The following is a 23,147-nucleotide window of genomic DNA, read 5'->3' on the forward strand; positions in this document are numbered from 1 at the left end:
GAATGATAAAAGGCTGCTGCCTGCATGTGTGGGTAAAACCTCCAGCTCTCACAGGAATGTGGGCATCTTGAGGAAAACACTTCATTTAGGGCAGTAAATTATTGCTATGCAACTTGACAAAAAAAGACAGAATTAAGTCAATGGAAATTGGATGGATATACAGGCAGCCTTACTCTGCAAGCCATGCTTATGGAAACTTCTTTTTTTTTTTTGGGAAGCAGATCTCCCACCTGCCTCTTCCTTATGAAATGAGAGATCTTAAAGATCACTGAAGAGGAGGGAATCAAGAGCAACGCATTTGTTAGCAAGTCATAAATTTGCAGGGAGAAAGCGCGGGGAGCAGAAAAAGGATGAACTCGAATTTCACAAGGGCGAGAGGCGCCCTCGGAGCCCAGCAGTTGCTCGGCTCGTGGCACGGAGCCATCAGCTGGGAGATGCAAAGGCGCAGAGCAGCATCTGACAATGAAGTTCACAAGTCGTTAACCAGCAATGTAAAGACGCTCTCGGCAGGCTGCAAGTGAAACGACCTCCCAGGTTTAGCACTCAGTCTTCATAATATGCCAGAGACGTTTCTGAAGAGAGTAATTGGCCAAAAGGAAATGAACAATAAACCCTGTGATGGAAGTCAATGCTCCTGAGAACTTCTAATTTTTTTCTGTTAACATTCTCTGTATTACTATTTCTCTGTATGTAGCATGGATGAAAGATCTTGGGTGAACTGGAGTCCTCTGCCCACCCTGGGAAGGCTGAACTTAGAGGACATTTCAAATCAAGGTTGTTCATCCTGGTAAACACAAAATCTTCATCTGATCCGAAACAAAAGGTGTCCTTTCATGTTTGAGCCACTCAACTTTTTTTTAAACCACTTAAAATACTTCAGATTTGCATTTTTTTCTTTAAGATTTTGACTTCTATTTCAAGCACATTAAAATTCTCCCCTCCACTCCTTTTTAGTCAAAACTCTTCACTGAATTCTTCTTCAGTTTATAAATAGTTTTGGTCCCTCTAAACCATCATTTTTTATGACTTTCATATTTCTGGAAAAAAAGGAACTGCTATTATTAGCCATCTACAGTCTTCAAGACATTACCCAAAGTATTGTCAAACAAACTCCTGTTCCATTATTGCTGAGAGAACATCCTATTAAATGGATGGGGTTTTTTATTTGGCCAGTCACTTCAGACAGGTTTCTCAACCCACAGCTGTGAAATCAGCTAGCAAATTGAGGTTGAAAAATACCCTTGGAGGAAATTTCCAGTTTGTTCTCCCATGGCTGTGTGCTCCCAGTAGCCTTTTGCCTGAGCCCAAGCCACCATGTTGAGGTTCACCAAGAACTACACCTGACAATGTGGATGGAGAATGCGTGTGAGATCCCACCCTAATGGACAAGTGGCTTGGATTGGGCTGAATTAAGTCAGGAAAATATCATGTGCAGGTTCTACAGTATAACAAAGGAAATTTAGTGTTCTGGGTATCAACACAGGTTCATGGGGAGGTGGGGAGGAATAGAATGTAAAAATTAAAGATAGTGCAGAAGGTAGTCGCACACCTGAGGAGTTGCAGCTGTACTAATTACCAGATATTAGGAACAGGCCTGTCCTTAACAGGCCACAGCTGTGTGCAATAAGAAGACGAGTGATAAAAAAGAGTGGGTTAGCTGGGTGAGGAGAGTGGGAGTTTGTTGGCTGTGCTGTGAAGGAGTCAGTGCTGTGAGGGGCTGCCTGTGAGAAATCACTGAGAAGATATGGAACTTTTGCAACAAGATGACAATGAGGGAGGGGAGCTGTTTATAAATAAGCTGTGAGTCCCCATTGCTTTCCAGATATATCTGTGGGTAATGTCTGGTTGGTTCTTTCCTTTAGCTCCACTTTTCTGCTCTTGCCACACCTGAGATATAATTACAACCTGTGTTACCTGCACATAAGTCAGGTTTAAGTACAATTTTTAGCACATCCAATGAAATGAAAGTTCCCCTTTGCAAAGGGTAATAAGAGAAAAGGTAATAGAACACAAATGTTACCTGGCAAGCCAGGTAAATAACTTCAAATCTGGACTTTGTTGTGAGGAAAAATATGGGGCTGCAACTCTTCTGTTCTCCATGAGCACTCTGCTCTGCTGGTGAAAAGATATTTCCCTAAGCTTTTTATCTGGTGAAATCACCTAACTTATCCTTCTCAGACATGGAGTTTTTCTGCTCACACATGCTGTCAGTTGTTCTGTGAGGTTATTTCTCATGCAAACCAAAATAGTTCCTGATTTAAAATGTTCCTCAACCTGACTGTTCACATGATAAATGACATAATGGAGTCGCATTCGTTAGCACCAGAAGCAAACTCCAAAATAGAAGCAGACAATTACTAAACAAACATTCTGTAATTATCTTTTTTTTCCTGACCAGCTGAACGATGAAGAAAGCAGCAATGTGTAGAACTCATGATTAGAGCTGGTCATTTAGGCAAGAAAAAATATCGGGCTCTGGTGTATTTCATCAATGAGAACGCGGAGGGAGCTGGTTTCAGCCGATGGGACCAATATTGTGGTGGATGTTGATCATTTTCCTGATGTTGCCTCCCACTGACTTCCCTTTTTATATTTTTAATCTGTCTCCTAAATCACTTCATGCAGCTGTCTCTGGCTTATTTTCTTCTGTCTTGCATTAATAATTAATTCCATTGCTTTTGGTATGCCCTTGACCTTTAGCCACTTCCAACACTTTGATATAAATTCTTTGGACGTATTGCATTATATATTCCATTATACATGTTTGAAAACTACATGGAGGTGTTCACACACTGGCCTGTCCTCATAAGGACTACCAAGAGTCTTTTACAGACCTTTTTTACTACTTCTTTGATGCTCATTAGTCCATTATCTGGAAAAGTAACAGTCTTCTTCTGAGGCACACCACTATTTCAATTACAGAATGATCATAATTAGACTCTCTGCTCATTAGGACTTTATTGCTTCATCTACACATGGGAACCTGTATAAATCTTAATTAAAAGAAGAAGAATTGCTTGTTGTTTAAACATGAGTTTAACCTTAAATAGGAATCTGCAAATTAAGGAAAAGTTTAAGCGCTCTTTTACATATAGGTAAGGTAATGCTTACTGAGGGCTTGCCCAAACAGAATAAGTGTTCCAGATGTTCAAAGCAATACAGTTGTGGGATTATTTGCTGGGGATTCAGGGAAGGCTCAGGGCAGTTCTGCCTGATGCACTGTTGGGTCCCTTCCACCCGCTGGTGAAGCCACACCCTGCCTGGCAGTAGAGGGGCAGGGAGTTTGGTTTCTCTTAGATTAAACATTAGGAAGAAATTCTTTATTATGAGGGTGGTGAGAAGCTGGCACAGGTTGCCCAGAGAAGTTTTGGATGCCCCATACCTGGAAGGGTTCAAGGCCAGGTTTGATGGAGCTCTGAGCCACCTGGTCTAGTGAAGGGTGTCCCTGCCCGTGGCAGAGGTGTTGGAACTGGATGATCTTTAAGGTCTTTTCCAACCCAAACCACTCTATGATTCTTAATATGCCATTCTAGCAAACATTTAATTTGCTGAATGAAGAAGCAGTTTCTTTCGATGTGAAGCAAAAATTGTCACTGGGGAATATCTTGAAGGGAAGAGTCTGAAGTGTAATAATTATTTGTTAAAAATATTCAGTGTGTATTTACAAAGGATGAGGCACAACTGCAATGCAGTCTGATGTTTTGCCATTCCCAGAAGTATTTATGACAGATATTATCATTAGTTAACTCCTGATGAGCCCTAACATGGGAGTGTTTGGCACCGTGAAGTTTTGTGGCACTGTGGAACTGGGTTTCTGAAAAGCCACAGCACAAGTCCTCACTGGGGTTTGTTCTGTACAGTGAGAAACCAGGCTGAGGGGATTGCTGGGGACTTGTCCACAGCAGGGCATGGACACCCAGCTGCCGAGCTGGTAAATCCCACGGGCCTCCTGCCTGCCTGCAGGAGAGGGAGCAGCTCCAGCCTCTAGGGGCAGCTCTCCAGTTTTCCTCTCCCGCTGTAGCCAGGTCTGCTTGTGCCTCTGGAAGCAGCTAAGCAAGTCCTTTGTATTTCAGTTACATATCCAAAGGGCTTGTGCTTTTGTTATTGCTGGCAGCATCTGCCAGCTCCTCCTGAAACAGCTCTCCAGGCGTGCAGTAGATAAAATCGGGTGGTACTATGGATCAAGTCAACTACTGCTGGTTTCTGTAACAAAATAAGGAACATCCCAGCCTTGTCTTCAACAAAGAAAGAAGGTTTAATTTGCAAAGCAGTAATTAACAAAGCATCTGTTATCCTCTTTCTATTAACTTAAGATTAGCCAAGAGAAACGTGGAATGTCCTTTTCCCCTCCAAGCGGTGTCCAGGGCTTGAATTGATACCAGGTAAAAACAGCTCAATCTTATGGGGTTTTTTATAACTAGGAGTGGATTAAAGATCCAAGCAGAGCTACTTCATCACTGTGGCCTAATGACATTCAGTAAATACAAGTGGACCACTTAGATTCCAGAAGCAGGAGGAGCAATGATTGATTAAACCTTCAATGTTCAAGATCAGAAATAAAGTCAGGGGGATGCTGCAAAAAAGCCAGGAAAAAGCACGGAAAAGTGACTCATAGCCCCATCAAGTGTTAAGGGAGCATCTCATCCTCCCAATGTCCAGGGAAAACATTTCTTTTTTTAATAGTTTTTTTTTTAAATCAGTCAGTATCACCAAACTCATTCTGGTGGTATCCATTATTCTAATCGTCCCAATTTTTATATGCTCAGCAGATTATGCAATATCAGATCCAATGTCATTGCTCAAGGATTCGTGCCTTGTCGTTTAAAGATGCAACCTGAGGTGGAAGTGCTGGGACAGAAGAGGAACTGGCTGTGCCCACCATGGCTGGTGGGAAGGGCAGGGACAAGCAGAGCTGAAGCTCAGGGCTCACCTGCCCACTTGTCAGGCACACGAGTTTCCCTGGGAGAACTGGGAACCTTTTGCCTTCGGTAATGAATCAAAAAAGTGGAAAGATTTGTTCGAAACACTCTTAAGATCAAATATGTGGAGTTCTACCTTTTTATCTGGTGAGTACTTGTCCTTGATTCATGCTAGTGAAATAAACACTCAGATTTTTAGAAGTATCGTACAAGGGTTGAATTGCTCAGGTATTGAGAATAGTGTTATAAAACCAAAGCTTATGAAATTACAAATATAAAAATCAGGTTTTTTATTTCCTTACTTTTTGAAAATAACTCTTCTGCTGTTTGTTTAGACAAAATTACTGAGCATGGCTCACATTAATTTGTTGGGGTTTTTCCAAAAAGTATTGTCTTGGTAAGAACAGAGAATTCTGTCTCTCTGTGCAGTCTATCTCTGCATACAAATGATTGTTTTTAGCTGTGATTTCCTAACTCCTGAGGGAATTAATGAGTAAAGAAGAGCTCTCCATAATGCATGCATGTATGTGTATAAGTCTGTATATACAGTTTATATTGCTTATTTATTATTTATGTCACAGCAGCATATTCAAAAGATAGGTCTATCTTTTTTTCTTTGAAAATATTCATCTAAAAAAATTACTGACCTGTCTGTCTGCCCTGTCCCTCTCAGTGCCAGCTCAGGTCCCTTTTTGTGATCCCACAGTGGGTGCAGTGCAATGACCCAGCCTGTGCCAGGCCTGGGCTGGAGCTGAAGGGTTTGATTCATTCTGAGGGGTCCAGGCTGGTTCATCTGAGAGCTCCTGTGTGCAGCAGGTGAGTCCCCTGCAGGGATGGCAGTGGGGAGGGGGGCTCTGGACAGTGTGGGATGCCGTCCATGGCCCCGTGGAGCAGAGCATCCCCGCAGCCTGAGGAAAGCCCCCACCATCCCCAGGGAGCTGGGACCAGGGACTGCAGCATCCTGCTGGCAATGTCACTCTTCTGAGGCAGAAAGACACAGCAGGCTCTTTTCATTAAAAATAGGTCAAGAATTAATTGAAATGAAGGAACATTTTTGGTAGTGCAGAAATTTGAACCAGAGTTGAACCTTCCTTCCTTCCCCCCCCACCACACACACACATTTGATGCTTAGTATTTGAAAGATGTACAAAATTTCTGGATTTCTGTAGTTGGTGGTGATCCAGGAATGTAATAAAGCTCTCCCCTCACTGCCCTCTCCCCCAAAATAATTCCTGAAGATTTATTCATCATTTCACACATCACTAAGTAAACATCCCCCTTCCCATCACTGGCCTGATGGAGACTTAGTACATTACTGTGTAAAGCAGAATGATCATGATCTGAAATGCAATACACAGGCAATCTCAGTATCCTTGAGGTATCTCTGCCAGGAGCATGGAAAGCAGTTCAATTTCAAGAGTAATGAGTCTAATTTGCAAGTCTCTTCTACTGAGCCTTTTGTGATTTTGCTGTTCTCTCCTACAGTTACAAGTCTTGACTAATAAACAGTGTTATTATATATAATACAGAACATTTCCATGTCTCACTGTGCAGTGAGGCTGGAGAGGGTAGACCTCAGCTTGAGTTTTGTAATATTTTCCAATTAGATGACCAGACACTAGTGCTCAAAATTCCTGTTTGGTGGAGGTTGGCAATCATTGTTCCTTAGCAACTGAAGTAAGGTTAAATTAAACTGATAAATGATGCTCTAAAAAAAAAAATTAAGAACTCAATCAGAGTGATTAATTTGTGATGCCCTTTTAGGAAAGGTTTACAGGATGTGTTGTGAATTTTCTATCTGCCAAGTGCAGTTCTTCATCAGCTGGGTACACAAGCTTTGAAAAACTGTTTTCTGATGAAGTGAAGAGTAGATCTACTCACTCCTCACAGCTGATGAGGAAAGATGTACCCCTTGTAAAAGTCTTTTTTTTTCACCCTGCCTGCAGTCCTGGGAGGTGCTGGCCAGGCTGGGAGATGTCAAAGATGTCACTCGAGGCACAGATCAGCCCTCAGGACATCAGGAGATGGTGTCCCACCCCAGTGCTGTGGACAAACTCACTCCAGCACCTGTTTCCACCATGCTGGGCCACCTCTTCTCATGCACAAAATACTGAACTTACAAACAGAAGAAAATCACAACCTCCACACCCCAAACTCTGTTTTACCATTCCTCCTTGGTTTAATTAAAACCACAGTTTCAATCCAGCAGATGGAAGGCTTTGAGACTAAGCCTGTTCATTTCTTGGTGGTGAGACAGAGCCTGCTCTGTCCACTCAGAGGGACAGGCAGCATGTCCTGCCTCCTACAAGCTGCTCCTCCACTTAAGCTTTCATGGTGGGCAGCGTGAGGCAGATTTCTGGGGGTGGAGGCAGCAGGAGTGAGGCTTGGGGTGCATCTCAAGCACAGAGAGGTGATGCTGTGCCCACCAACCCAAGGCCACCCTGGGAGCCTGCCTTGAGGAACCTGGAGAAAAGGACCAACACTCAGGTCAAGGCAAGGCTGCAGGCACTTCTTGACTGAGCTCCCCAACCATTTCCATCTTTCCTCTGGGCTATCCTGACATGTGCCACTGGCCTGCCATGACTTCCAGCTCCTTCACCATGCAGTCACTAGTGAAAAGCTACTTGTTTTATGCCCTCCAGCTCCCTTTTCTTTTCCAGTGATTGCTGTTGATTGCTGGCAGTCCTTCTGACATGTGCACTTAATCCGTTTGTGACAGGAAGATGGGTCAATGGGCGAGCTCTGAATAAACAGTAAGAGCTCCAAACTGGAAACAGGGATTGCTTTGCTGAGCACAATTCTGGTGTCCTGGCTCCCACTACAGCCAGAGGAAAGTAAGAGAGTAATTATGAGTTATGTTTCTTCTGCACCTCTGTTAGTGTGATTCTAGTTTATGCATCATAACAGAAAAGCTTTCCAAAAAATATTGTTCTGCAAATTTTCCATAGCGATGTCCAATTTTTCTTCTGAATTATGTTTGGCTCTTGTCCTAAATAATTTCCAGCAGCCTTGGATTTCACAGGGCTTTTATACACTTGCTATAAAATCTTCTGATGAGTTTTAAAAGGTTGGATTAAAGGATTTGACACCCATGAGCTACCTGACAGTGCCTTCCAGCTTCACTCCCTTCTGTTGTTGTTATCAAGCAAATTCTTGCCCAGAGATTATTTCCAATTTGCCCTGATCATGGTGGTGGTTCTCAAAGTATGTTCTTTGGTAAAGACTGGACAATCTCAGGCTGGCCTCCATCAAATCAACAATTCACTCTCATGGGACTGCACAGTTTTGAGGTATGACCTGATCCTCTCCTCTGAAGCCATTAGAGATGGAAGCACACCCCTCCAGGTTAGTTAATTTCATCTCCAGGTGAACTAGTCCATCCTTAGGTTGCTCCATGTGCTTTCCCAGGCAACATAAAGCTGAACTTCACCACGTGTCCTCCACTCCCCTTCTTAGCAGATTTTACAACAGGACTTATCTCTGCTTCTTATTCTGCCAGTGTCACCCACAGACCAACGAGCAGCTCACTGCTCTGGGCAGTCTCCTCTTGCCTCTCGTGGCAGTCCTGTGATCTCTCCCTGCTATGCACAATCACATTTTCCAGTGTTTGTGCAGGATAATAGACATCCATGGAATCTGTCCAGCCCAAACCTTCCTTCTGTTGGGCAAACATGGCCTTTCTAGCATTACGTGCCCAGCAGTCTGCAAAACACCAGAGCAGGGGCCCCCAGAGGAGCACAGAAGGCCCAGCTAACACACTGATCTCAGAGAGGTGGATCTGTTTTAGTGCAATGCTCCTACTGTTCTGTTGTTTTTCAGAAAATGACATAAAAATATTCCTAGACATCTTGTGAGCACCAAGAAAACAGGTGTTTTTTCATGGACCACACAAGAGCTTGTTGTTTCACTCTTGCTTTTAATGTCGCCACCCATGAGTTCTGTTTATAGTGTTTTGGATAGACCACTGTGTTTCCCTTGCTCCATGCTGTCCTCAAGCTCTTCAGGCAGACAGCAGCTCTGTCACAATTGGATGTGATACTGGCACTTACCTTCCATCAAGGAAGATGATTTTCCATAGCGTAATTCCAGATTTATTGAATCAAGTCTTAAACCTCAAGAGGTAAAGTGGGCTGTATTTTATACAGAAAATGGTTTTCCCTGCCAGATGAAATCTTAGGGCAGAGTGCCTCGTTTTATATAGCTGCTTGGACATTTCTTCTATCTTGGGATTAATGGTGATGGGGTAATTTAGATTCTGTAGCAACCTGAGATGGCCGGATTTACAGAGTTATCAGTCCAACCACTTACAGGCATCTTTGCTTTAATTGAGTTTAGTGCTGTGAAAATTATTAACTTGATGAAGGAACGCCTTTTCCCCTTGCCTGGAGAATAAAGGCCCAGCTCAGGCAGGACCAGCACACTGCCTGCCTTGCCAGCAGTGATGCTGTCCGGGAGTGCTCCCAGCCTGTGCAGAGCAGGAGGGAGCTTTGCTGCCTTGTGGTGCCTGTCCCAGAGTCTGAGCTGAAGCAGAGCAAGGGGTGCTTCTACACCTGGCTTCTAGACCTGGCAACTCTGCATTTGAGGTGCTTTTGTTTGCATCACCTAATCTCCTAAAGGAAGAGGGTGGTTTGGACATATGACTCATGAACTGATGTCCATCTGTCTGATTCCTCTGGCTGCATAAACGGTCAGCCAATTTTTAGCCTGATTTGAATCATCCCAAACCAGCTCAAACCTAATCATGACTTCCTACAGGTTTAAAAAAAAAACGTAGTTGACATATAGAAAAGATAGAAAAGAGAGAACTGTTAGTCCTCCCCTGAGGAGGAGGAGGAGGACACATCAAATGCAACAACATTGGGACAATATGAATCTGGAACTGTCAGACTGAGACCTCAAGTGGGAAAGGACCATCTCTCTGACCAGGACCAGCTTCTCAGCTTTACCCAGTGCATCAGAAATGCCAATCTCCTGCTGTCTCACTCAAAGCCTGGCCACCCTCTCATTTTTCTCACTGTGTTGGCAGGAGATTTGTGAGTACATCACCATGTGCCATTTCAAGCTTCATTTGAATAAGCGTCCCATATAATAGACTTTTATAGCTCTCTTCTGTGAATTCTAAATTAACACAACTAATTAAAATGTTCCAAAGTTTTATGTAAATAACTAATTAGCATTTGAGAAGGAATAGTAAATTCACAGATGGTCATGCTCCACTCAGGGCCCACTGTGCACGGTGTTGGGCCCTTGGTGCACTGTCCTGCCTGGCAGGACTGGACTGCCCAGCTTTCACCCCAAGCATGACCCAGCACCATCCACCCTGCCTGCAGGCTCTGGGAACTCTGCATCTCATGGGATTGGGCCCATTCTCTCTGTCCCTGACATCAGGGCTTGCAAGAGTAAGGAGAGCACAGGAGTGTGGATGAGAGCATCAAGGAAGAAGAGTCTATGCACAGGAGATGAGGGGAGTGTATGAGCTGGGATTTTCAGCGTTTGTACTGGCATTGCTGTAAGGATGTTCCCCTAGAAAACCTTCCTCAGGGGTACCTTTTAGGAGTAGAAGCTGCTACACTTCACACAACAGAGCTGAACCTCAGCACTGTGGGTTCCAGCCTCAGCACTCCCACTGAGACCCTGGAAGTCTGTCCTGTCACACAAACCATGTGTCCATGGACCACAGCTGGGAATGAAGTTAAATATTTTGTTCCTCTCTCATAGGATTAGAGCTCACTGATATCTGTAACACAGTGGAGAGGTGATGCAGGGATAATATCTTGTAAGAATGGGGACATTTGAACGACAGATCTGCCTCTAATTCTGATTGCCATCTAGGTAGAAGTTGGAAAGTATCCCTTCTCTGGCATCTGGACTCTCTTGTGTACCAGGATCCCTACATTTATGCAGCCCATGGCACCCTGCACATCTAAGTGCTGTTGCTCACAAAAAGGACCCCCACAAATCCAAGGAGGAGTTGGCCAGTTGGAGTTTGCTCTAGAGGACAGAGATTATCACTAGAGCAAGTGAGGAGGGGGAATTCATATTCCCTTCCTACTGAACAGGTCCTACAGGATTATCCTCACCATTTCAAGGGAAACTCTGACTGTTTGCACCTTTTGCTCCCAGAGCTGCAAAGACCTGGGGGAGATGGAGAGGTTATAAAAGTCTGCTTTAGAGTAAGATAAGGGGCTTTGGTGTATTTGAGCAGGTCTCTAAGGAAGGAAAATGAGCCTGGGAAGATTTATGTTGCTAGGACAATTTTTCTTGGCCAGAGGGAAATCAAGAGAGCAGAAGCAGGAGTTGGTGGGGAAATCAAAGGGTGAGTTAAAAGAAAGGAGTGTGAAGAGCCTGGCTGTTTGTGTTGAAATTATAAACAGGAGTGTGTTTTTCAGATATATTCTTGGGGAAGATGTAAAAGTGGGAGATGAAGTAAAACAGTAAAGCTGTTGAGGGGGAGAAAGGCTAAGCTGAGCCTTCCTATTGCGTGGTCTTATTTGCAGTCCCTGTCTGCCCTGGAAGCATCCCCCATATCTCTCTCTGTTTATACATGCAGAAAACTCCTGCAGAGTGGGGAAGAAGATGCAAGCTCTCCATCTGGTCTTCCAGACATTGTTTCTCATCCTGGCACCAGCCTGGAGAGGAGGTGAGCTCTGAATTGGGTGGCCAGAGCCCATGGTACAGGGCTTTGGGGCTCATGGGGAGGGGAAGCAAACCCAGAGGAGCCTCATTGTCCCATCCTTACCCTATCCCAGACACATTGGTGCAACATCCTTGGGGAGCACGAGGTGGGTATGTACAGAGCATCTCACCCCAGCATCAGCTCCCTGTTCCTAGGCAGAGCATTTGGCATTTTATCTGTCACAAGAGGAAGCTGGAGAGCAGCCTGCTGGTCCCATGTTTCTTGAATCCATAAGTGCTGGTACCAGCCCTCACTAATTCTGGGCACACAGGAGCTTGGCTGGAGCCTGTTCTGAACTGACTCTGCCTGCAAGGAATGAGGGTCTGAAATCACTGCCCTTCCCTGCATGGAGCCCAGGTGGGTGGGGGTGCTTGGCAGGCTGCACCTAGGGCCCCCCCAACAATTCAAAATAAACCCAGAAAGGGCACCTGGAAGGAGTTCAAGGTTCATGGGAGGCTGGTAAGCAATCAGGTGTGGTAAAGGTATTTGGATCATGTGAGGAAGGCTTATCATCTTAGGCTGAAATGTAAGCAGGTGCCTACACTTCAGGACAAGCACAGGGTGCCCAGATTCTGTCTGTTGCAGGGGACATGTCCCTGTCCCTGTGCCCACGTGAGCCCTCTTGCAGAACGAGCCCCTGGACCACGGGGTTTCCTGCTGAAGCAGCACATGTGCCAGCTGATAATGACCAGCATTCATTTGTATTTCTGCATTCACTGCTAAACGGCTCTGCCTGGAAAATTGCCTTGAAAATGTGTTTCAGGATGTGCCAGATAGTCTCATGCTAATTTCTCAGCCAAAACCTCCCATGTGGTGTCCAATGTGATATCAGTAACTCAAAGCCAGAGGAAAATGAAGCCTCTATTTGCTTTCAAGCAATTTATTCTCTTGTTGTCTTTTTACATCCAGCAGCTAAGTAAATTACAGGGATGAAAATACTAAAGGCTTTTAATTTTTTCACTGTAATTTCTTAGCCCCTGGCAAGTGAATAACAACAAAAAAAGAGAGATATTATGAAAAAGTAATAAAGCCTAACTATAATTTTTAATGATTAAATCCACGTACAATTTTAACTGATTAAAAGTAAGAGGACCTGTTGGAGTACAAAGAAACAGCAGCAGGCTTCAGAGTTCAAGTAGTTGTGATCAGCTTCAATTTCATATTAGAAAATGAAAAGAGAAAAATTTCTGCTGGTGATAACTTTGTATTTCTAGTATACTTCATCTTTCTTTTTTTTCAGGCTGCTTTTAATTCTATCAGCTTTAAGCTTAATTCTGCTTTTGTGTTTCTTAACTATTGAGGATTATTCAGCCCTTTGAACTGATTTCTGACATGCTCTGTGTGAGGTACAGTGGTATCTGGAGAGATTGAGATGAAAGATCTCTTACAGTCTTTTTCTAGCGGGGCTGTAACACACAGAATTTCATGGATATTTGGGAAGTCAGTGATAAAGCTCAGAATTATTTCATGCCCTGATGTCCAAGCTGGAAATAAGAGAAGCCCCACTGTCATTCAGGTGCAGTAGATCTTAAAATGTTATTCTGAGCTCTGAATTCTCACACAACAAAACAACTGCTAGGCTTACGCAAATCCTGTTATTTTGGCACCTTTTATTTTTTTAGGATCCAGCTTGAGTTTTAAAGACAAAACTCAGCTTGGAAGAGGAAAGGAAATAGCCACTTCTCTAAACTTTCAGCTTCACCCTGCCCCACCACAACACAGCTCTCAGGAAATCACTGCATACTGATTTCTGTATTTAATGGTGGGAGCAGAAGCAGCACCAAAGTCATCAGCACACACAAAATGTTTGCTGGAAATATACATTCTCAAAGTGCAAGAATTCCAGACCAAGAAAGCTCCTGCCTCAGTCCTTTCAGATAAGCTTAATATTTCAATTGTTACAGTATTTATTTCAGGTGTTCATTATAGGGTTGGAACAGCAGTCCTTGGACAAATCACAACAATTTCTCACAAAACCTTAATGTTGGGATTTCAGATAGTTTTAAAGTTTTGACTTCCCTGAATATATGAACATCTGTGTATTGAGTTCAGTTTTCTGTCGCTCTCAGCAGGGTATATGCATGCACATATAGGAGAAATCTTATATGCATAACCTAGAGGAGATTCCTTTTTCTTTATCTTCCTGCCAGGCAGGAGCCTTCACTGACCCCGTTCTCTGCTGGATTTTCCCTGCTGACACACCAAGGCAAACAAAAAGGCTCTCTGGACCATCCAACATGAGGAGGTGGCAGATCTGCGGGGTGACCTCCGAAGCCCCGTTCCTGGGGAAGGATGCAGCAGAACAAAGTCACCCTTGTTGGCATTCAACATTTCAACCCCTGTGCAGAGCCTCTCCTTCCCCTGCAGCACATCCCCCTCACGGGCTCACAAAGGGCTGCATTCATCAGGGACCAGCAAATGGGTATAATCCTTTTGAAAGACAACAGGCCCTGCCAGCTCCTCCAGGCCTTGGTTTAAAATGTTCATCCTTTGGCTGGCTCTCGTGCACGTGGAGGGGTTTGAGGGTCTGAGGACCCTGTGGGGTGGGGAAAGGGCTCCCTGGGTCAGCAAGTCCTGTTGAAGTGGTTACATGTCGTGTGGGAGCTCGCTGACTTGTGCCTCAGGAGCTGTTTGGTTTCATGCCCACACTCCTCCCACGGACAAGCTGCTGCTCAACCTTGCTGCTCTGGATGGGGTGAACCTTCTTTGCTTTTCCAGCCTCAATTTATTCATGGTTGGTTTGCTCTCATTTGTCCCTGTGCCAGCACTGGCCATTAGCTTAAAAAGCTCTCCCCAGTGCTGGATTTGTCATCTGTGTGTGTGTAGGGAACGAGCAGCTCCTTGTGGCTTCCATTCACAGAGGATGAGACCGAAGCTGCTTTCGTTCTCCCATTGCACAGAGGAAATGCTCAGTCCTCCCCATTGCTCTGGTCTTCTCCTGGGCTAAATAAACTGAATTTGCCTGCTAAGTCATCCCAGGCCAGGCCAGGAGGCAGCCTGACAGAGCCTTGATGCCAGAGCTGTGGCTGCAGAAGCAAAGACTGAGATGGTCGTGGTGGTGCAGTCAAGAAGGGAGAGGAGAGATCCCAGTGGCCTTGAACTGGAGCAAGAATTGATTGTGGTGGTGATGTGAAAACACTGCAGCATAACAAAGTGAACACATGCCTAACCCTTGTCAGCAGACCTTAATATAAGAGAGCAGGGCTGCCCTGATGTTCCTTGTCTCCCTTCCACATCTCTGTGTGTTCTCCATTCTGTTCCATGTCCCACCTCTCCTGCTGCCAGTCTTCTTCTCTTTCTGAGTCTTTGACAGTCTTATTCTGCACTGTTCTGGGAGGGCGATCGGAACTTAGCAAGGTGATTGCTTTCCCAAAAGTCATCCCAGCAACCACCAAATGCTCTGAAGGCAGCCTAGAAAGAGCTTGAAACAAATTTAAGCTGCTAGCTGTGCTTACAGGCTGCAAGGTGTTTTATGTGGGCTTCTGTTTGCCAGTGAATTGCCTCCCACTCTTACCAAGATCCAAAAATCCCCAGGTTGTTCCCTGAAATTTTGGCTTAATCTAAAAGCATATCTGAAATTGTATGACACACAATGAAACACAGGCCATCAAATACAATTTGGAGCCCATCTCCTGAAATTCAGACCCCTGACACAATCCTGGCCCTCTCAGACTCAATGAGGTGAATCAGCTCCTCCCAGATTCCTCCTGTCTCCCCATCTTGCATTCCCTTTCACACCTTTCATGTAACCCAGCCCCCCCAGTGGAGGTGATTTCTGTGGCAGCTCTGGAAGTCACCCTCTGAGTGATCCTAGAGCTGTCCCTCTTCCCACTGGAAGGAGCAGGCCCTTTAAGGAAAGCCATAATGGGCAGCCAGAAATTGCCCTATGTTTTGGTAGCTCCTGTTGCTGCCTGGGAGATGCATTTGTCACCTAGCAACGACATAAGGTGATGAGGAAATAACAGCACGTTAATCTAATGGCCATGAGTTACCATCCATCAGGGAGCAGCCTCCCAAATCCACCAATCAGGGGAATAGGATTGAGGAGGAAAGAGATACCAAACTTGTCATCCATAAGTGGAGGAGGAGTGAGCACAGGTTATCTTCATGTGTGTGTACAAATGTATCTCCTCGTGGGGGGATGACAAAATCCCTGGAGAAATCCCTCAGACTGGAGCTAGCCCTCAGACACAGAGCTATCCAGAAGGTGGGTCTCAGTTTTGCAAAACCCAAAGGCAGCAGTGCCTCAGCAGGCAGGGAGCAGCAGGAGGGTGCCAGCCCATCAGAATTTTGGTGCCAAACCTCTCTGGGTTTTTGATGTCCAGTCCTGACTGTCTTAGAGCAAAAGCCGAGGCTCTTTATGGCATTCATGTATTCAAGCTGCTCAGCTGATCATGGACAGGGAGAGTTTTCCTGCTGAAGCAGTGATTCTTTTCAGAACTGGGCTATTCATGGACCCCCTTTAAGCGAACTCTGTCTCCTTTTGTCGTCATCACAGAGAGTGCAGGACAGGCTTCACAAATTGCTATCATCCCTTGGAATCCCTGTATGGGTCCAACCAGCAGAAAACATCAAAGTTTGCCTCAAGACCAGGAGCTGAGCAGTCATAGAATTCAATTATTTCCCTTTTCTTCTGGAAATAGATCCAGAACAGAGGCCCCATGTTATTTTTCAGTACCAGGAGCTCATTGAGGTACCTGCCCCCTGAAATACCAGGGCTGATCCATTTGGTGGCTCTAAATTGAAAGTACCCTGGATGCTGACATGAGGGAAGTAATTGTGAGAGGAAGAAAACTGAAATTAGTTCAATGATGGATGACCTCACTGAAGCCTGTAAGATTGTAAGAGTCACACAAGGAACAAGAGTTCCCAGCAAGGCTGTGCACATTTTTATACTGCAGGAGCTTTTACTTTAAGAAAACAGCTAAGAAATTGGTTTGGCAATTTACTGTTGAGCAGCACTGAAAAGGATTGGTCTGAAGCAGGACAGCATGTTCAGACCATTTATTTTGTGTAGCACATGCACTTAGCACCATGATGAGAGATGCTTTCTCAGCGAGCATCATTTCAGGGACTCGCCTTTCATTAGTGCTGAGCTGGAAGTAAACATGAGAGAACACCAGGGCTTGGGCTGGGTTTATGCAAAACTTGAACATTAAATAACAAACCCGTGTTGTGCATGTATATCACAGCTGGTCAGACTTCTTGACCTTTCAGCTGAAGCAAAGCCACAGAGGTACATCTCAAGAGCAGCTCGGCTTTGTCAATCATTACAGCAGTAATGGCATCCCAACATAATGCTTAACTCTGGAGTGACAGCTAAACATATTCATGGCAACACCCTTTGTGTTAAAATCTGGAAGAACCACAGTTAATGGTGCATTTCAGCCACGGGCTGTAAACTTCTGTGACAACCTATTACTGACTGCTGAACAAACTGGGATTGTCCCTTCCAAGGGGATCAGAGCTGTGGTGCAAACCATCTTCTACCCCTGTTTAACCACATCACCTGGATGGCTCTATAGGAATTGAATGTGCAGTGAAATTTTGTGTCCCTTGTAAGAAGCATTGGGGATGTATGGGGTTTTTTAAGCTGCATTTTCCTGGCAAACCCTGTCAGCTGCATAACAGCAATGCTGGTGCTGGTGGAGGGTGTCTTGGGATGGGAAGGGTTTCCTCCATCCTTGGTGCAGGTTTGAAGTGGTGGGCACAGTGCACAGGACATGGTTAGAGCTAACGCTGAAATGCCAATATTCCATCTGAAGGCAGCATGCCATGAAAGTGTGGCCCCACTGCACAGACACCAGTGACTCTGTTTGTAGCAGCTCCTGTTAAATGCAGCCGTGGGTTAATATGGAACTAAGCCTCAGCAGCAGGAATTTGTGAACAGCTCGGAAAATACCAAAACAACTGCAAGGTGCTGACCTTAAACCTGTGTTCCTTTAACTCCTGGTAGCTGTTTGTGTCCCTGCAAACCCAAATTCGCTCCCTGGCTAGTGGTAATTTCTGAGGGGCAGGAAGCCATTGGGTAACGTGTTCTCTGGCTGCAGGCACCATGTGCAGGGAAGTTTTAAAAGCACCAAATCACAGAGGGTAAAACACTGCTGCAAACAAAGCTCTTCCAATGTTTCTCACATTAATGATGCAGAGACCTGGAGCTTTGTGTTTAACTTCATGGATCACAGCAGGAACTGCAGTTCTGTGTTTAACCTTCTTCCAGGTAACCAAACCCTTCACTGGGACCAAGCTGATTTTAGGGATTTTGTGGGGGGGAAGGTTCCAACTTTTATAGAATTTAATAATCAGCTTTCTTTTTTTACTATTATTTTGTGAAAGATTTTTTTTGAGGACCTTTCAGGGAAGATTTAATGCTCGCAAAAATTCCAATTAATGCAGAAAAAACACTACTGCCTTTGTTCTTTATTCTGTCAGTGGCTATTGAGATGGAAGAGCTTGGGGCTTCAGCAGCACGGGTGGGTGTTTGGCTGCTGTGACAGATTCCTGCCTCAGAGCAGATGCACTTTGCTGCAGTTTAACCACGCTGAGGTGGCTCTGCTGAGTTGGTTTGAAGGATGATAAAAGAGAGGCCAGAGGTTGTCATTCAGCCATGAAGAATACTCAGGATACATGTAATCACAGCAATCAGCTATCTGCTTTTGACTTGTTATTTAATAATCAGTTGAAATGCAAAAAACCCCCAAAAGAATTAAAATATTCTGCACCAGGGTGCATGTGTGACATGGCAAATTAGCTCAGTTTTAAAAGGACACGTCTGGAAGAGTTGAAGCTTCTGTCTTTTTCTCTATTCCTCATTTGGATTTCAGCCACTCATGAAATTTCACAGATAATGCTTTATATGAAAGACTTACTATACCCAAAAACCTCTGGTGAAAGTAGGGACTGAAAGGCAGTGTGTGCACAGGATCAGACACATTATAGAGATCTAAGGGAGGATTTCTTACTGTTTACAGTGGCTTGAGCTTTGCAAAACAAAAAGAATGTGTTAATTAGAGATTTTAAAAGATATTTTTCAGTTATGCATATTTGATACAAATTTCTAGTTCAGAACAGAGCCTTTCAGTTTGACTCAAAGTCAAAAATCTCTAAGTCTTTTGGATATATGCAGAGGGAAATCCAAAGTAATTATTTACAAATTACATTCTAATAGGTTTTTTTTTTCCGAGAAACAAATCTTAATTCCTCTGTCTTGCTCATTCTGCTTTCCAGTGTTATCACAACTCTATACCCAATCTGAAATTTTTTGTAGCAACATTGGACAACTGTAATAACACACCTAACACCAGTCAGCCAAAAGAATCTATTGAACTGGATTCAGTTATACTGATGAACTGCTCTGGTTACTTTTTGCACAGATAATATGAAACTGAGGCTAAGATCAACAAGGCTTGCAAAAATAAACAGGCTTAAGCTGAGAATAGAAAATATACCTGAAAAACAAGTTTCAGGTTCACATATTTGCAATACCTGAAACCTGACTCTGGGAATGATGCACCACTACTATCTGAAAACAGGAAAATGCTGGGTAGAGCACACTTCTGGTCAAAACAGCTCCAAATTACTGCTGCATTCACAATTAGCTCCCAAAAAAAATGAGCCACAGAACAAGAATTTAGTCATGGGCATTTTCAGCAGATATTTCTGAATAGCAAAGCCTAGTGCAGCAAGCAGGTCTGAAGACTCCAGCTGGTGTTTCCCTGCTCTTGCCTTTCCCTCTTTCACATCAAAAGGAATGCTTTCTCCTTGGCCTAGCTTTCATCTGCAAGCTATTGAGTTTATTGAGCTCTTGGTGAGGTTCTCTGCTGGTTTCAATTTGGGCTGGCTCAAAGCAGAGCCCCACAGAGGCAGATCCCCAAGGAGAGGTCTGATTTCAACCCAGCAGGATCAGCACTCCTTTTGCTCTTCCTCTCCAATTTTCCACTCTAAGAACAGTAATTATACTGATAAATTGTAAAAAACAAAACATACCTGCCCTGATTTATATGTGTGTTTTCAGTCAGCAGACTCCGGGTCGGACTGTGAGCTTGGCGAGAGGTGAGTGTGGCTTCATTCTCTCACCCAGGCTCTTTCAGGGGTGCTGTGCTTCTGCTGGCACACCAGCACAGCTGAGGAATGAGGACTTCCAGCATAAGGACATTTAGGGTTGGTTGTTTTTTCCAAAAGAGGAAATAGAGGCTGGCAACCCTTTGGGTTTTCAGCAAAAATGCTGATGGTGGGCACCAGTGTTGAAAGGCAAACAAGTGGCATTCTGCTTCTTGCATCATCTGCATTGCTCCCACCTACAGAGAGAAATTTTTAATGGGCTCCCTTTATGGAAGAAAACTTCTCAATCTTCTACTTACTGATAGTGCTTCTCTTTGTGTTGGTAGATGTGCTGGGGTGGGTACAGCAGCCCCCTCATGCTGGACTGGGAGTCCTTTTTATTCTTCCCTTTTTAGGTGTGTTGGACAGAGCGATGAAAACTTTAGCAGCTGGTATGTGTGGTAAGTCTCAGATCTGCTTTAAGGGGAAAAACTGGCAAATAATATTCTTTGATGGATATATGGAGAGAAAGGCATTAAGAGAGACTGATAGCTAGAGAGCATTGCTCCTGGGCTGTCCCTGTGTTCTGTCTTTACAAACTAATGGAAATCATTTATCCATATCCTCCTCACTGTACGCTGACAACTGAGCTGGGAAAAAATGATGGATTGTGTCAGGGAGAAATGTTTGAATTTCCAGCCAGCACTGGCTGCTGAGGATTCAGGAGTGAGACATTAGTTTCTGGAGACTTTGATCATGTCCAGTGTGCTGGTGGGGAAACACAACATTTAAGGGCTATTTGCAAAAAGATGTTAATGAATATGTTAATTTGAAGACATGCAACCATCTGTTGGTGCTGCCCACAGATGGTGACAGTGCTGTTCCTCCCCTGCTGCCTCTGCCTCAGGTTCCTGGTGTTGTTTTTCCTGGCCCTGCTCCTGTCCTGCGGGATCTGCTGCTGCCTGCAGTGCTGGCTGAGGCGCCGGAGCCGCCTGCCCCGACGCACCGTGGCTGTCTTTGCCCTCAGCAGCTCGGATGCCTTCTGTGGTTAGTCCTGTCCCTGCTGCAAGGTCCGGCTGGCCCTGGTGGCCTTCCTGTGGCCCATAAATAACCCAGTAAAAAGCAGTCAGGCTCGGGAGCTGGTATGCAGCCAGGGGCTCTATTGATGGTGAACAGTGCAGTGCCCAGCTCTGGCATCTTGGGGACATGTCCAGACCATGGACTAGGGGGCTGAAGCCACATCCACTTTTCACTGAGCCATACCTTGGTGCTGTTCCTGTGTGTCCAGGTGTCCCAAAGGTGCCTACCTGGGGCTTGGCCAGGCAAACACTGGAGGTATGTGGCACTTTCTCCTCAGTGCCAGGCCACTCAGTGGCCCATGACATTGGGGCAGCCACAGGCTCTGGGGTCAGGCAGCCCTTTCCAGTGTGTGTCCTTCATTTCTCATTCAGGTAAAACTGTACTGGTCTAACTCAAGCCACCCCAGCACAGCTGAACTGGCTAACACACCCTGATCTGTCAAAAGATTGTCCTGGTGGGTGCTGTTCATTATTGAGGCAGCCACCCTCAATATTCCCCCAGGAGCACCCAGATTTTGAGGACTGGGCTATAATGACTGTGTAGCAACCAGAACTGATAAGGAGTATGGCCAGCAGCATCAGCAGGCTGAGCCAGACAACATCCCTCCAAGAAAAATAAAGCTAATCCTGTCATTAGGCTAAGCCCTTCCCAGAGGACATATTACCTGCTTGCTGGGTGGTCACAGACAGTGTCTCCACAGGGAGGACCCGCCCAAACCCACCCAAATTCCTCTGTCCCAACTTCTTGTATCTGGAGTTTGTGGTGAAAGACTTTGTGATGCCATCCTTCAAAAATTACATCCGTGCCTTTCTTGTTTCCAAGTGGTTTGGCAGCTCCTCCTGGGCTCACCCCTCTCCCTCCCACACTTGCCCTTCACGCCTGTCTGCTGTACAGTGGTGACTTTGCTTTTTCCCCAGCTGCTGAAGCACCTCCGTGCCCATTCTCCGGATCCCTGAGCTCCTGCAGGACTGCAGAGATTTCCTCTTCTCCTGCCTCATGCTTCAGCCTTGGGGGAACTGAATTGCCTCCATCTTATGAGGATGTTATGAAGGAAAACAAGCTCTAGACACCACATGTTGGCTTTCAGGGATCCTGCTTGGTTCATCAGAGATCTTCCATCGTGCCAAAGGAGTGTGAGATCAAATCAGCCTTTTCCACAGGTCGGCTGAAATTCTGAAAAGCAGCACAATGAAAGACGAGACAAAATGCAACAGAATAAATGCCAAAAGTATGTATTGAATCTGTCACAGGAGTTCAGCTTGGCATTTTGATATCTCTGGATTTCAAGAAGCTTCCTCAAAGGCCTGAATGCATTTGGGGTTTCTGGCTCAGCCTCTAGATTTATCTCTCTAAGGCTGCTTGAGCTGGTGCAACCCCATGTATTTTAGGACCAAATGTTGATAAATGACTTGGTAGTTACTTCTCAAGCTTGGGCTGCCTCCTTCACTCGGCACCGTGCCAAGAAATACCCTCTGGCAAAGTCATGTTGTTCTAATACATTGCAATGCAATCATGCCACTCTGTGATGAAGGATCGTTTGCCACATTTAAAATATTTAGCACAGCATATCAGATTTTTCTAGTGCAAAAGGCAGCAAATTTATGGCCAGGGAAGAGAAAACAAGAGACAGGGATTATGTAGGAGTAGCAGTGGTAGGAGCTGGTTACAGAACCTTAAAAAAAATGAGTTTGCTCATTTGAGCTGTTCTTAATTTCATGATGAGTGTCCTCAGCTAGTCTTGCCCTAGCACTGCAGACCAGAAGGCTTTGACAGGCCCAGGACCCATATGGAAGTTCCCCACAGTCATGAATTAGGGGGTTAGGTACTTAGCACTTATATACAGAAATCTATTAGGATAAAGAATGCCATTTCCTTTGAGGTGATCGCTGCAGACAGGATGGAAAAATAAGAAGCCATCCACACTGCTTTGTGCTCACACAGGATCATCTCAACCAAAGCCATTCTTAGGAGGTATTAGCCTAACTAGTTCTCAAATTATTGAAGAAAGATGCTGAATTTTCCCCTTATCTGGATTCCAGATGAAAGCAAAGATTCCCCTTTGTTTGTCATGGACAGGTCACTGAAGGCTGAATTCAGCCTGCCTGGGCTCTCTGCCTCTGCTCTCTCCATGGCAAGGGATGGGGGGCCTGTCAGACCTCTCCTGCTGCAGAAGGGAATGTCAGCCCTGGTCCTGTGCTCCCATAGAGCCATGAGTCCAATTTGGGCACCTGGGTCCATCTGGGATTAGAATCTCAAAATATTAATGGGAGTCCACAGCCTGCCTCATGGAGCACCCACCTGTAGAGTGAGATTAGCACCAGTTCCTGTGCTCAGGAAGGAAACTGGGAAGATAAATGCACTAAAGGTTATCATATTCTCATAATGATTCTGTGTAAGTACATTTTTTAGATAAAGAATTGCAACTTATTTTG

At 44.9% G+C, this 23,147-nt stretch overlaps 1 protein-coding gene across 1 annotated transcript; it reads left to right on the forward strand.

Annotated features, from left to right (window-relative positions):
* The first annotated feature begins 17,719 nt into the window (after positions 1 to 17,719).
* On the forward strand, positions 17,720 to 22,528 carry TMEM207 (transmembrane protein 207). Its single transcript, XM_005484919.4, has 5 exons — positions 17,720 to 17,815; positions 19,610 to 19,647; positions 20,052 to 20,096; positions 20,543 to 20,682; positions 21,633 to 22,528. The coding sequence occupies exons 1-5, from the start codon at positions 17,720 to 17,722 to the stop codon at positions 21,779 to 21,781; spliced, it is 468 nt and encodes a 155-aa protein (XP_005484976.1). The 3' UTR covers positions 21,782 to 22,528.
* The last annotated feature ends 619 nt before the right edge of the window (positions 22,529 to 23,147 follow it).

The sequence above is a fragment of the Zonotrichia albicollis genome, chromosome 9, assembly GCF_047830755.1.
Source record: "Zonotrichia albicollis isolate bZonAlb1 chromosome 9, bZonAlb1.hap1, whole genome shotgun sequence".
In the NCBI taxonomy this organism is placed as follows: Eukaryota; Metazoa; Chordata; class Aves; order Passeriformes; family Passerellidae; genus Zonotrichia; species Zonotrichia albicollis.